General features: G+C 46.9%; 1 protein-coding gene across 2 annotated transcripts in view; it reads left to right on the plus strand.

The window, feature by feature from the left end:
* The first annotated feature begins 2,380 nt into the window (after window positions 1-2,380).
* Window positions 2,381-14,879, plus strand: part of AUTS2 (activator of transcription and developmental regulator AUTS2) — a 745,402-nt gene continuing 732,903 nt past the window's right edge. For both annotated transcript variants that reach the window (XM_062592634.1, XM_062592635.1), the window contains exon 1: window positions 2,381-2,662. In XM_062592634.1, coding sequence (XP_062448618.1) covers window positions 2,381-2,662 — 282 coding nt within the window. The remainder of the gene's footprint in view (window positions 2,663-14,879) is intronic.

Here is a 14,879-nt window from a genome sequence, read left to right on the forward strand (position 1 = left end):
TCCCCAGATTTGTTTCTCTTCCCCACCTCAGACCTATTTGCTGCTGTTTACTCCTTGTTCCTCTTTTCCTCCATGCAGGATCCTGAACTCCACCATCTCGTTTCCACCGTTCTTCCTTCTCAGGAAATCTCCTAATCCTAACAGGTCTCTTTTCCTAAAGCTTTCCCCTTAAACCAGACTGTAGAGCCACGCACACAGCTTTCCTTCTGTGCCTGCTCCCTCTGCCACTACTTCTGGACCAGAGACAGAGAAGCATCAGGTGGGAAGGGTGCAATAAGCACAAGCTCAGGAAGTGAATGTGTGCAATCTGCACTGCTTCAGATCCACAGACGTGGACAGTACGCCCTAACGTAGCCCCTCTGCACAACAGAGACTGGAAATCTGCAGAGTGCGGAGGGAGAGGGGAAGGCAGGAACAGAAGGCGGCAAATGGATGCTCACCAAAGGGGAAGGGAAGAGCCGTGTACGGGTAAGCCAAAGGTAGCCAAACCCACTTTGCAACAGATGAAAAATAAAGCAGAAAGTCCCTGTGTCTAAACAGCATTTTTGGCAACCGGGCCAGCGGCTGCCCTGGGGCGGCTGTGTTGGGGCATCGCCCCACCACGGGCCGCGGCCCGGCAGAGGCGCGTGGGCTTTGGCGCGGGACAGGCCAAGGGCAGCGGCGGGTGGCTGTCCCGAGTGGGCCTGGGCAGGGGGGCGCAGGCCCGGGGGAGAGGAGAGGGGTGCAATGGGGACGGGTGCCAGAGGCTGCGCCGTGGGTCGCACCGGGGGTGGCGGCAGAAGCGGGACAGCAAAACTGAGGAGAAAGTTGGGGGGACGAGGCGGCAGATGGCTCCCGGGAGCGGGCCGTGAGGAGGGCGAGGGGGCTGGCCGCAGGAGCGGGCGCGCAGCCGCCGGCCGGGGAGGGGCTGCCGGGCCGCGGCGGCGGCGGGGCGGGAAGGGCCCGGGGGAGGGGGGGGGGGAAGGCGTGGAGCAGCGCGGGCCGCCGAGTGCGCAGGCCCTGCGCGCATGCCCGCGACTTATTTCGCGCGGCCGGGGCGCCGCATTTCACGCGGCGGGGAGCGGGCGGGGAGGGGCGGCGCGGCGGGCACGTGACCGGCGCGGGCGGGGGCCGGGGCCGGGGCCGGGGGGCGCGGGCCGGGCCGGGCCGGGAGGCGGCGGCGGCCGCTGGGGGCCAGCACCGCCATCGCCCCGCGGCGGCTGCCTCGGCCAGGCCGCGGCGGGGGGGACCGGCCCGCCCCGCCGCACCTTCCTCCCCCCGCCGCGGGGGAGAGGCAGGGGAGGCAGCGTCGGGAGCAGAAAGCACACACCGGTGCCTTCCCCACTGGAGCGTATCCGAGCCTCATCGCCACCTCTGTATTTTTTATTTTATTTTATTATTTTTTTCTTTGGGGGGTGGGTGGGAAGGGTCAGTCTCCTCTCCGCCTGGATTTATTGTCACCAGCACCAGCACCCCCCCCCCCTCCTCCTCGCCACAATTAATCCGATGAATTTGCCATGATTGATCCGTATTAATAGCTGGGGTGGGTGGGCGTGTTTTGGGTTTTTTTTTTCTCTTTTATTGTTTGGTTTTGTTTTCGGAGGGGCCGGGCTGGGATCCGATCTCCACTCCAGAGTCCATCCCTGGTCGGTGCCTGAGAAAATTGCATCTGGATGCATCGTTATTATTATTATTGTGTTTGATCCAGGGAGATAAAGGAGGAGGGGGAGACGGAGTGCGTGGCCGTGGGGAGGGGAAGCTTTCACCCTTCCCTACACGCACACGCATAGAGAAAGAGAGCTATATATACATATATTTTTCCACCCGTTTTGGAAGTTCTTTTAGTTGGGGAGCAAAGGAAGAAAGAAAATAAATTTTGTGCAAGGAAATACTCTCTGCTCCCTCCTTCCAGTGGGTCTCTCTCCTTTTTTTCTTCTTCTTTTTTTTTTTTTTTTTTTTTTTTTTTGCCTTTTCTGCTTTTTTTCCCTCTCTTTCGGAGATCCTCGCCCTCCCAGCCCCTTGATCAAAGCATTCCGCTATTCTGATTTATTGCCTGCTTGGTGAGGCTTTTTTTTTTTTCCCTCCCTCTCTCTCCCCCTCGCTTTTTTTTTTTTTTTTTTTTTTTTTTTTTTTTTTTTACAAAGGCGACCTGAGATCAGCCATTACTTTCCTTGGCTCGCTTATAGGAATCTCTTACATTTGGTGCTTGCTGCTGGTGGTGGTGGAACCGCACTCGGATTCTTTCATCCCCCCCCCACCCCCTTTCTGTCCTCTGCTCCCTCCCTTTCTCCTTCCCTCTCTCCCTCCCTCCCTCCCTCCCTCCCCCGTTATTCCGCCGGGGGAGCCGGATTTGTGGCTGTGGTGGGGCGGGGGGGGACGAGAGCGAGAGCCGGCGAGAGACATGGATGGCCCGGCGCGATGCAACGGGCTTCGGAAGAAGCGGCGATCGCGCTCCCAGCGCGACCGGGAGCGGCGAGCCAAAGGCGGGCGGCGCGGCGCGGCCGCCGGCCCCGGGGCCGCCGCGGCGCTCTCCTCCTCGGGCTCCGAGAAGGAAGACAATGGGCCCCCGCCGCCGTCCCGGCCGCGGCCCCCCCGCAGGAAGCGGCGGGAGTCCTCCTCGGCCGAAGAGGACATTATCGACGGCTTCGCGATGTCCAGCTTCGTCACTTTCGAGGCGCTGGAGGTAGGAGCGGCGGCGCTTTGTGTGCGCCTCATTGTGTGGGGGCCGCCGCCGCCGGGGGGGGGGGGGCGCGCCGCCGCCCCGCGCCGCGCCGCCGCCGCCCCCCGCCGCCTCGCCCCCGTCCCCCCGCGCCGGGCCGGGCCGGGCCGGGCCGCGGCGGGCGGTCCCGGCGCCCCCGCGCCCCCGCCGGGCTGCCGCGTCCCCTTTATGCCGCGAACACCTGCAGCGCCGCTTCCCCAGACGCGCCCGTGCCCGCGGCAGGCGGGCGGGCGCCGCTGTCGCGACTGTCGGGACCGAGACCCCCCCCCCACTGGTGGCTCCCCCCCCTCCCCGGGCCGTTCCCTCCCCCCAAACCCCGCTCCGCCCGGGCAGGGAGAGCGCGGAGTTGTGCGCGCGAGTGCGTGTGCGCGCACGCGCGTGCCCGCGCCCGCCACAGGGCACGCCGGGGGCGGCCCCCTCCCCCAAATCAAACTTTTCTGGCGCTGTTCGGGCCGGCGGGGCGGCGCGGAGCTCGGCGCCGCCGCCTGCCCCCCGGTGCCGTGCGCGCGTGTGCGTGTGTGTGCGCGGGGGCGGGAGCGGGCAGAGGGGCCCCGGCGGCGCCGGCTGCCTCGCTGCCAGGGCCCGGAGCGCGGTGCCTCCGTCCCGGCGGGGGTCGCAGGGCAGCGCCCGCCCGGCCGGGGCCGGGGCCGGGGCCGGGGCCTGGGGCGGCCCCCGACCGGCCCTGGCCCCGCCGCCGCGAGCCGCCCCCTCCCCCCCCGCCCCCCGGGCCGCGTCCCCTCGGGGGCCGCGCTCGTGTCGGGGAAGCTCTGGCCCCTGTAATGCGAAGGGCTCTGTTGTTTATAACTTGAGCTCCGGAGAAGTTTGCGTTGGTGAAAGGCAGATTTATTTAGGTTTACGTGTGCTGGAATCACAACTGCAACAATTATGATCTGTCAAAATAAATGCGGAGATGGAGCTGATTGTTTAACAAAAAATCTGTGTAGCTCTTAAGCTGTTTAAATACTTAGCCAGTAATACTTAGTGGCATTTTTATTTTTTATTTATTTACTGTTTTTTTGCGGGGAGGGGATTTGGAGCCAGAATCCATCCTTGGTTACACCTGCGTCAGTCCAGACTAACGTCTCTGAGAGACCTTATCCTGGTGTAACCGAAGGGAGGATTGGTTCGCGCCGAGAAACAGCCACGCATGGTGTGGGACGCTCGCGAGCGGTAACGAACAGATACTGAGGTAACCAGCAAGGTGCAGTTTTACCACCTTTCCTTGCCTGGTGAGCCCATTAGTGTCCTACTCAAGCCAAAGAGAGGAGGAGTGTAAGTGTTTGTCAGCAAGGATGGGATTTGCCTGCTTACGCTTAGATGAAATTCTGTTCCTCCTCAGACAAAGCCCCAGTTCATGTTGTTGGAGGATTTTATGGGAGTAAGGGCTCTGGAATTTGGCCATAGTCCTTTTCGGGGAGGGAAGTGAGGAGCGAGCTTTTATGGTTGGAATTTCGTAGGGCATTTTAGAAAATGTCTTTATGATGTTTGACTTCCTTATTTATTTTCCATTTCAATTGAAAATAATTGCTGTGCTCTTTTCTCTTTCCTAAGCCAAGAATGGCTACTACTTGCATCCTGTTGTAATCCTGTATCACTGAGGAGTGCAGAAACGTTACCCAGTTCTGCCAGCTAATATCACGTTCAGATAAAACAATAGCTAGCACACTGAGACTTGACATACTTTTAATGTTCCTGTGATAGGTGGCACATTTTGACCTAACGATTTCATGCTGCGTTGAGAAATTATGTCACGAAATCATTGTTAGGTGCTTTTTCGTACAGCTGAATATGTATGTTGGGAAAGTTGTTGCTGAGGATCGGAGAGATGAAGGTGTCTCAGGAACAAGCCTAACGTGGCTGGAACTGTTGTATATGGTGCTTGTAGCAGCCTGAAGTTTTTGTTGTAATTTTAGTGGTGGTAAGGAGACTGTAAATCACTGGTAGAGTGAGATGATCTCAGTATTGGCGAGTGAGGTGTTGTATAGGTGTTAACATACTGGAGTTGAGACAAGTAGGCTTGGGTGCCACAGAGAGATTCTGTGGTATTTAAAGGTCTCATGGTTTGGATCGCTGGAGTCTGTCGGGGTTCCAGTTTCCAAAAGACCATTGTGCCCAGCATCTGACAAGATTGCCCCACTCTGACTTTGTGCTTGAACTTCAGCCTTTTCTCAGGATTCAGTGTTGCTGGAAGTGTGCAGAGACGGAGGGTGTTTTGTCTGCTGATGTGAAAAACAGAGAGATGCAAGGTGCAGAACATATTTACACCACTGGAAGATCTAAACCTGAAATCGAGAAAAAGGAAAGCAGGCAGACGTTGGCTTGCACACAATGGTACAGCAACCACAGAGGGACAACAGGCTGAGCTTTCTGCTCCTGAGGGCATCTTTCCAGCAGTAGATGCTTGACTTGGGTGGATACAGGATGTCACCTTGGGATCTTTCTAAGAATACTATATGTAAAGTTGCAAATGAGAACAAAGGCTTTGATATAGCTTTGTTTTGTCAATCTTTTACTAAATTCTTCATGTTGAGACAACTGAAAAGGCCCCAGTTATGCAGAATACTGGCTTGTTTGAGGCTCGTAGCAGTGAGGGGACACAGGTACTGCACAAGAGAAGGATGCATCTCATGGCCATTGTAGTTCTAGTAGGAGTAATCTGTATCTGTTAATACCAGTTGTGAGTATGTGGATAAAAGCAAGGGACATTGCTTTGTGTCCCCTGAAGCAAAACCACCTTAAACCATCTTCCAGTCTTGGAGCCACTTTCCTGCTTGTGTATCAGTAGCCTTCTCTGCTTTGGGAGTGTAAATTGTTTAGTGTAGAAATACAATCAGTCTGCTCCTAGTTATCTGTTGCTGGTTTTATGACAGCCTGTACCTTGATCTCTTTAATGTTTGCATGGGGAACAGTAGAGAAGAGGGAAGTGAACAAAGATAGAGGGTGATCTCTTTGTTAGTTTTTGTTTCCAGGGAGTGACAATCAAGCAAATCTGATGTTATTGCAGATATGGCCAGACTGATCCTGGCTCTGATGTAGTGATGTGTACTGTAGGTCTGTGTCCTGCGCTGGGGAGCACGTTGGAGCCTTGACCTTCAGAAACCCAGACCAGCTCTTCAAGCAGCTGAGGTGTAGCCCTACAGTTTGATCTGAGTCCCTGGCTTCTCCAATGTTGGGACTATTGACTGTGAGCTCTACAGTATGCTTTAGAGCAGTTACTTATATATTGGTTCCCTGGCCTCTCAAAATCTCTTAGTTAGAGAAAGGGACAGATGGTCAGTACCTATGTGCAGCGTAATTCATGCCTTGCGAAGCTGACCCTTTCTCCAGTTTGGTAATCCACGCTGGTTCACAGGTGACTTATACTATTACAAGTTTCTCCAAATCCAACTGGACATTTTAGACACCAGTGTGACAGAGAAAAGACACTCTCTCTCTCTCTCTTTTTTTTTTTTTTAAGACGTGATAAATCTCTTGGGGTGACTTTCTCTGTAATTTGTTTTGGAGATGCTGGGGAGGAGGTTTCTGTGGAAGTCTGATGTGGTGAACTTTCTCCTCAGATGTTTGTCTCCCTTCTACCCCCTAGTATATGTGGTACTTTGGGCAGGAGGCCGATGTGACATAGCTGTTGACGTGCAGTGGTGAAGATGGTTTACTGTGATGAGAAATGAAATCTGACCTGAATGTTAAGATGGCTTAGAGGCTGAGAAGTACTTACGTTTCCTGAGTCAGCTCTGACCATCCCTATAGAGTAAGCAGTTGGTTTCATGTTTTCTGAACACAGAGTAAGGTAATGAGCTTTTTCTGTGGATGTTTGTTTAACTTCAACTCAGGCGGTTCTTCTGACAAGCTTGAAATGGGACACACGTTTATAAAGCGCAAATATAAATGGTGTGGGGCAGCAAGGGATGAACTTGCTTTTAAGTGGTGATAGGTGTTTCGTAAAACTGGCACAATTTCTCACTGCACGTTTGCTGAGCAAATTTATGTTCAACATGCAGACATTAGTCTGTTTTGAGACCATGCTAAATTATTGTCAGGTAAAGCCCGATATAATTAATTACATACGAAAAATGCTGACAAATGTTTGTCAAGGAGCTGTTTAATGAGTTTCATATTCTGTGTCAGATGATTCCATCCACCTATTGTAAATAATTTTTAAGCAATTGTTCCACTGTGCTTGTGTGATTTAGGCAGATGTTAGTTATGGCAGTTCTATGGATTTGACAGATAAAATAATACCAGACTAGATGGGGGCAAGGCTTAAGAGGTGATACGGGCTACATAGACACACTAATAATAGACACACTACTATTAGACAAACAAAATGTGGAAATAACAGGAAGGATTTAAAGATACCACAGTCTAAACTCTGTATCTGTGTGCTATGTACACAGACACTATAGCCTTGTGTATGCGTCTGAAAGTGGGAATTTGCTTTAATAACCATTGCGTGATACCCATCCCTAAGCATGACCTGCTGAAAGTACTCATAAATAGATTTGTTGTGTGACAAAAGAAGGTTTGAGTTGAACATCAGAAAGCCTGGCTTGCAGTGTGATGATTTTTTTTTTCTCTCTGTCTCTAAATCGTTCTCCCCTTACTAGCCTTTTAGCTTGCTTGATTAGCCTGTTTACCTAAATTCTCTGAGATTTCATCAAAACAAAATTTGTTCTGCTTTGTTTCTATCCCTTTGTATTTTGAAAGGAATTTGATCTTCATGCCTTACCGCAGCAGCATCATAACATGGTGTGTTTGTTCAGTGCTGTCAGCAAATCTTGGTAGCCCTTCTTGTGTTTGTTGACTACTTAGATTCTTAGGGGTTTGTCGTAGTCTCTGTTTGCACATGCAAGTCTTCAGATTCAGCCCAGCGGAGAAAAGAAGGTAGTGACTAAATGAAGACATCTGCAGATTGTGAGTGGCACTAGGTTTTATGTTACACTGGGATATCACACGAAGGTGGTATGTTTATTATTTTGACTACATATTTAGAGAAATCAGTAAACTGACCTCAGATCAAATTTCAAGATGACCTTGACAGAGCAACCAAATTTCTTGATGAACACCCTCAGCCACCAGAAGGACTGAAAACCACAGGAGGCATATTTCACCCAAAGGAGCCCTTTGGGTAATTTTTTTCAAACCCATGTTACTAAAATTTGGTGTTTTTCTGGGAGACTGGACATCCACAACTCCCGCTGACTTCACATAGCTGTTAAAGAGCTGAAGTTGTCTCTTTGGGCACGTAATGACACAGAAGTGTGGTCATTGCTTAATGTTATTTTAAACTCCTGAAGATAACACTGCAATGAAGATTGGGATTTTTGACTTTCCCATAGGTGGTAGTAGGAGGCACGGTGGTGGCCTTGAGTTAAAGAAGGAAGAGTTTAAACTTTAAGGACAAGTTCTTGAGATAATCGTGATTCAGGTAGTGTCTGCTGGCTCCACTCTTTGTGATTAACATTAATGGAAATTATACCAAATATCAATAGGACAAAAGATACCCTTATTTATTTTATTTTATTTTTTTATTTTGGCATCTTTTCTTCTACTGTTTGGGTGAGAAAGTAAGTCCTTTCTCATTGAATATCTGGGGTCTGGGATGCAGGAGTGTAAAGAAACAGATTTATAAAATAAGGGTAAAGGATCAGGAACTTGGAAGGAGAATGATCACTAGGGAAAGACAAAAAAAAATCAACAGAAAAACATCAAAGGGCTGAGTAATTGAAAGATTGAGTTACAACACCGAGATCAATAGAGGAATATCAGGGACTGGATGGGAACATTGAGAACTAGAGGGAGATGCTGTTACTGAAAGCGGAACTTTGAGGGACGATCTATTGCTTTATATGTAAATGTTTCTTCGTGAGAGCTGTGCAGTCAATACCAAGGGGGTTTATTCAGCAGAAGCTGTCCCTACTTTACAAAGCCATTAAGCCTGGTAACTCCTTGCCTGGGAGAAAGTCAGAAAGGTTCTTCCTTCTCTGAGATGGCCACTTTCCCCCTCTTATCCCAGCTACTTTGTTTTATTATTATTATTTTTTAAGGACTGTTTCTGCCAGTTTGACTTGAAGACCCTTCCATATTACACTTGGGGTCTGACCTGCAGCCTTGTAATTATCTGCAGCTAAATTAGAAGTTTAATCTTTGTTCTGAGCAACAATAAGTTGAGTCAGATAGGTTTTAAAAATAGCCCAAGCTCAAGTTTAGTGAAGTCTCAAATGCAATTAATAAAAGGGTAATGGAGTTAGGAAGTTGTGGGCTGAAATGTGGAAATGTTTAACTCTCAGTTTTCCTTTATTTCATCTTCAATGTTCTGTTTCAGGCAATGTTGCAGTGGTTCTGTGAGGGGAAGTTGCTTGCAACATTTCTCTGTGTTTTTATACATCATCCTTATGATTTATCAGTTCAGTATCTGTGTTCTCGTTGGGGTTTGGCTCAGTATACACCACAAATTACCAGCTGTGTGCATTTTTTGTAGAGTCAGTTTGTTGTCGTTTTGACTTGGTGCCAAGCCATAGTGAAGACCACTTCAGAACATCATAGTCGTCTTAACTCCTTTGTTGTAAAATGAATGTTACGAAAATCCGCTTTGTAAGTAATGAGAAATGGCTAATGCAGGTAGGGCTCTGTTTTGCTGTAACAGCAGAACATGCAGTGGCAATTTGTCAGATCCAAGCTCAGCTCTGCTGCGCAGTTTACCTTTAAATAGTGAGCTACCTTAAAAATCTTAGGATTTTTCTCCTTGTATCTTGGCAACACTAGTAGTGAAGTTCACAAACTCATGCAGTGGAAAGAGAAGGTTTTAACCAGAAGGGTATATCTTTAGCCTGGTAGGTATTATAGGAAGGAGTTTTGGTTGTTTTCTTGCCTGCAGGGGTGGTGAGATAAAAATCAGCAAAAGAGCTGGAAGGGGATTATTCCTTGGCACTGCACATATTTTTCAGTTTGTAAGTTCTTGCCTATCATGTTTAATTTGATCACATTGCATGACATATGCTCCATGTGGATTTTCATTGATTTTTTGTTCAGCATGTATCGTGGTCCTACTGATTTTAGAATCTCACGAGATGAAGATGCAGTAGATATGCAGAGGTATATTAAGATCTGCATGCGCTAAAGTTCCTGGTTGTCTGAGCTTTAGAGAGTGTAATGCTGGTTGATGCACAGATATAAGCTTCCTAAGCCCAAATGGGAATAGTAGCACTCCCCAGCCATTGGGGAGATCAGAGTTTGGTGTTCTCTGCAGGAAAAGATTGCTTGGTAATCTGTCTCACATATGTTTGCTTGGTTCCCAAAGTGGAAGTTGCTTCTTCTCTACAATCAGTACTTTTAGAAATTGATTCTTTCTGTGTTTTTGTTTGGTAGCATTGGGAAGTTACTGGTTTGTGAATAAAACCTGGGCCAACCCGTCTTCCCCATCCACAAGCAGAGTCTTGTGCTTTGTTGAGTGAACTCATAAATGCAAGCAGACCTCTCCAGCCTTGGAGGCATGTGCCCTGCTGGGCATAGTTTGAATGAAACTATCTGGGGCAGGTTTGTGGATGCTGCAGGATGACTGTGCAGACTTCAGCAGAAAGATAGACTGAGGCAGACACCAGGAGACTGTGCTTCTGCAGAGATTCTTGCTCCAGTGGAGTTGACAGCATCTCATTGGGTTATAGTTCAAGCACATCCCACAATTGGGAAAAATGAATTCAATTAGTCACAGCTTTCTAAATTAAGGCAATTTGTTCCTCTCTATTTGGAGAAGAATAGTGCCAGTTCACCAAATTCTTCTTTCTCAAGGGTCATGGAAGACTGGGTTAACACCAAACCTGTCAATATTATGGGTAGCAATTAAACTCTGTCCACGAGTGTGTCCACTTGTCTACAAATGTCCACAGAGAGGAGGAAAGAGCTGGTCCATATTTTCAACTGTGAATGTTCTTTGGTAGTTTCTGCTCACGGTGGAAAGGAAGTGCTCACAGATAAAGATATATGCCACGGGCTCCTTCTTTGCAAATACACGCTGCTGGGCAACTACTGGACCAAACTTTCACATACTTAGTTATGGACTTGAGTGACCTGTTCAATATCATAAGTGTGAACCTGCGGGAGAGGCAGAGATCCTGGCTCCAATGCTCTGGCTGTTGCTATAGCTAGTCTGATAACCCTCGGAAGGTGTTGAAATGCTGGCTGCTCTTACATATATGCATGAAGTCGAAACCTTTGGTTGCTAGAAGCTGGAGTATACTGGGGGGAAATTGTGCTTGGTTCTTACGCTTTCCGCAGTCAAACACAGACCAAATGGGATGCTCATTTATATGGACTTTGGTTTGACTTAGTTCAGCTGTTCCTGTATACTTAAGTGGGAAAGAACTTACTCATGGTATGGGATGTTACCTTTCATTTAAAGGCAGATTGTGTGTCTTTTGGCTTGTTCTCTTGTTTTGTTTTAGGGGAAGCAAGATACAGTAGTAGCAACCGTTTCCCATTCTGAACTCAGTTATTTAAAAAGGTATTGCACCATATATCTTAAAGCCAAATTCTAGGCTTTAGGTGGCTGAAATCCTGAAGAGGTATTCTTTGTGTTACAGAGAAACTGTAATAGACTCGAATCAGTCTTTTAAAAACATGCTTTTTATCTCCCATGCAATTTTACGGTGGTCAGACCTAGAAGCAGCTTCATGAAAGTTTTCAAACAGTTGTGCTCCATAATAGACTGCCAATGAGAAAGATTATACAGAGAAGCAGTGTGTAACAGTGATAATATTTGATGTAGCTATCCCCATGTATTTCAGGAAAATCTGCAAGCCACTCTCACCTTTATTCCTATGTGTGGTACAGGCTACTATGTTTCAGGCTATCTGCCCTTGGGACTCTGGGTGAACCAGCTTGCAGATTGCTCTCAAGTGTAGTACAGCTATTATTAACTCACGCCCCCAGTATAGTAAGGATGTTTTAATTTCCCTGCCCATAAAATGGAACCAATGAGACAGAAGTGGTTACCACTGACTTACCCTGGACCACATGCAAGTTGCTGCCAGGCGTGAAAACGCAGTACCCTTGGGTGCAAAATGCATGTGGTATAGCTTCTCTTCCTAGCAGGTTTTCACAGCCTGTGTTTTGCTGTTTGCACTCCATTTCCTATTGCTGAGACTTAGATGAGTTGCGAACATGGTGATAATTGCTGAAGGCACTGATTTTTACTTATTCTCACTGTGGATGTCCTAATGACCCAAGACCTTCTTATCTGAGAATCTGCTTAGTTTTTTGAGACCTCTTCCTGCCCATATGATGGGACAGGAGGAGAGGGGGCCAAATGAACTGGCTCTTTGCTATAAAACAAGGGCATCTGGCTGGTGGCTTATAGGATCTGTTGTCAACCTGACTTCTGACTGCCTTTCATTGCTTTGTTGGCTTCTGTGTGTCCAAGTGCTAAGCATCTCCTGTTTCTGGAGTGTGCCATCACTGTCCTTCGAGGGTCCTCCGCAAACCGGCATCTGGTCCCAGCTTCCAAAAGGGAAAGGGCTGGAAGGTGCTGCTATTGCAGGAGCTGGGTAAGGAGCTCTCTCCAGCTTGCTCCAGAGCAGGCCACGTGTGTTGAACATCCAGGCACAAGGCAAAAATCTGTCTGAGGGGGCATCAATAGAGGACTGAGGCAGCGAAAGTGTAGTTTTGACCTCTGAGGAGACTGTGTGGTAAGAAGGCAAGCAGAGAACTACTGCTGGGGACGATTTATGTTGTAACTCCATTAGTGTTGTGGATTTTAATGCACGTCAAGGGCAGTTTGACCTTTGAATGGAATCTTCTGGTGTGAAATTTTGTTTCTTCTCTTCTCATTCCTTCCCTTAAAAAAAATCAAAATAAATACTAAAAATCAAAAATGTCTGTTTTGAGGGGGCCAAAATGCATCTCTATTTAATGTGATTGGGATATTACTGAACGATTAAAAGTCCTAGTATTTTTTTACTGGCTGGCTATTGTGCTTGTAGGCAGTGACTCTTCCAGCATTAGTCATTTTTAACTATGGAAAAAAATAATAAAAATGCAATTAATGTGGCTCAACAGCTGAGTCCACTGGACTTTAAAATTTACTTTTTTTTTCTTTTGTAATGAGTTCTGGGATCAGAAAGATACATATGGTGGATGGATTTGCCAAGTTTTCAACCTCAGAATGTGTATTGGTGAACTCAGTGAATTATGTAGCTACAAAAGTGGATCTTTGCATGTTTATAAGACCTCAGTGCGATCTCCTTATATTTGCCTAATGACAAACAGACCCTCTCACAGAGATGTAGCCCAGAAGGACACACATATGCTGAAATGGCTCTGTAAGCTGATAGCGTTTGTATCAGAATACTGCTACTAGTGAAGGAATTTTTGAGGATCTGTTAAAATATAGAAAATCTTGGTATTAGATGAAAGAAAATAGAAGGAAGGGGAAGTTCGGGGAGAGAAAGAGAGAGGAAAGGAAGCACTGAAACTTTAAAAGTACGTGATGTATGGGCTAAGATATTGCGTATCCACTGCTGAACCAGAAAATTTATAACAAATGTTTGTCGTGTGTGTATTTATAGCTATTCACATAATGAAGAAGTTTCCTGAGGTTGTAATAACATATCAAGATGGATGTAATTAAAACAGGAAGCAAATTGACACCTCTAGATTAAAGACAAACTCTAAACTAATACACCTGTATGCTGTCACTTATGTATTAGTTGTCTGGGGCAGTCTGCCAGATATGCAAATAGAAAGGCATTGGCAAATTTCCTTGGATGTGTGGTTATGGAAAACCCCACTGTTTAATCTTTTACCTAGCCATGTTCAGGTCTGTAGCAACTGTAGAATTTATTAATTTCATGTCATTGACACTTTGTGAGTGAAATAATATGAATGATAATAAAGAACAGTGAGGAAAGCAGCAAGAAGAAATACACTGTAGGTGGTTGAAAAGAATATTCTTTACAATGGGAAACTTAACTTAAAAGGTGCAAAAGTGTAAATTGGATCATTTCAGATTTGGCCAACTGCTCTAGTCCTAGAGAAATAGCGAGTCCCTACGTTGACTTACAGTAGCCCTTGAGCTCAATTAAATGCTTTTGAAGGTTGTACTGCAACAACAGATTTTAGTTTTCATATGCTGAAGGTGACTGAGGTTGCTGATAAAGAAACCTTTCTAAAATATATATATTTCAGATATCCTGGAACAATTTAGATCTGACGTAAATCATCAGTGAGTCTGTGAAATATCTATAACCGTGTCTTAGCAATTTTATGTAATAGTGGTTTTCAACCTATTTCAATTTGCAGACACCTAAAATTTTTCCAGCCGAGTTGTGGACACCTGTATAGTGCTTTTAAGCCTGCAAACTAGTGATACAAAATAGTCTATTGGTGCGGAGCAGGAAGGAAATTACTTTCCTTACTAATTAGTTGCAAGCACACGAATGGAAGGACCAGGCTTTCTTTAGACTAGTTTGCACCCCAGATAACCCATGTTCCTTTAAAAGCTCCAGGGATGGTGATAGGTCCTCACAATGTCTCGTGTGTAACCCATGTGGCTGCTGCATTGGATTTTCTGTTAAACAGCTAATGCCAGTACCTCCAGCTCCTCCTCCCCTGAGATATGCTATTTAAAAATCTTACCTTTTGTGGGTTTGCTGGCATTTCCTTCGTCAGCAGCAGTCCCAAAGAAACACAGTTACTTCTTCAGAAGGTTGTAGATAGTTGGGTTAGTAATGTAAATTGTGCAATGTTTTAGGTAGATTGGTGTGACTGCAGCTCCAGGGAGTTTAATGATGTTCCAAATCCAGTTGGGCTTTGAATTTGGGCTTGAAGTTACCTGGCCTAGCCATCTGTTTTAAAAGACATTTCAGTCGCAAGCCGGTTCCTTGCATGTGAGTACTGTGCTGTGTACTGTGATCTGTACGTCTAAAGAGAGGTTGACTGCAAAATGCAAATATTTTCAGGGAGCTGTCTGCATAAAAGCTCCAGTGGGCATGTTTTGTTATACTTCAGCTGAATTAAAAAGACTTCTTTTTTTTAATACATCTGGACATTAGAGAAAATCAATCATACTAGGTATGTGGCTTCAAAGTGGTTTGAAATGGTAAGATTTTTGTCTTCAATACTTCAACAACTTTTCTTCCACCTTTAATCTTTCATGAGCGGAAGCTTCAAAAGATAATTAGTAAAACAT

This window comes from Rhea pennata, chromosome 20 (assembly GCF_028389875.1).
Source record: "Rhea pennata isolate bPtePen1 chromosome 20, bPtePen1.pri, whole genome shotgun sequence".
NCBI classification, from domain to species: domain Eukaryota; kingdom Metazoa; phylum Chordata; class Aves; order Rheiformes; family Rheidae; genus Rhea; species Rhea pennata.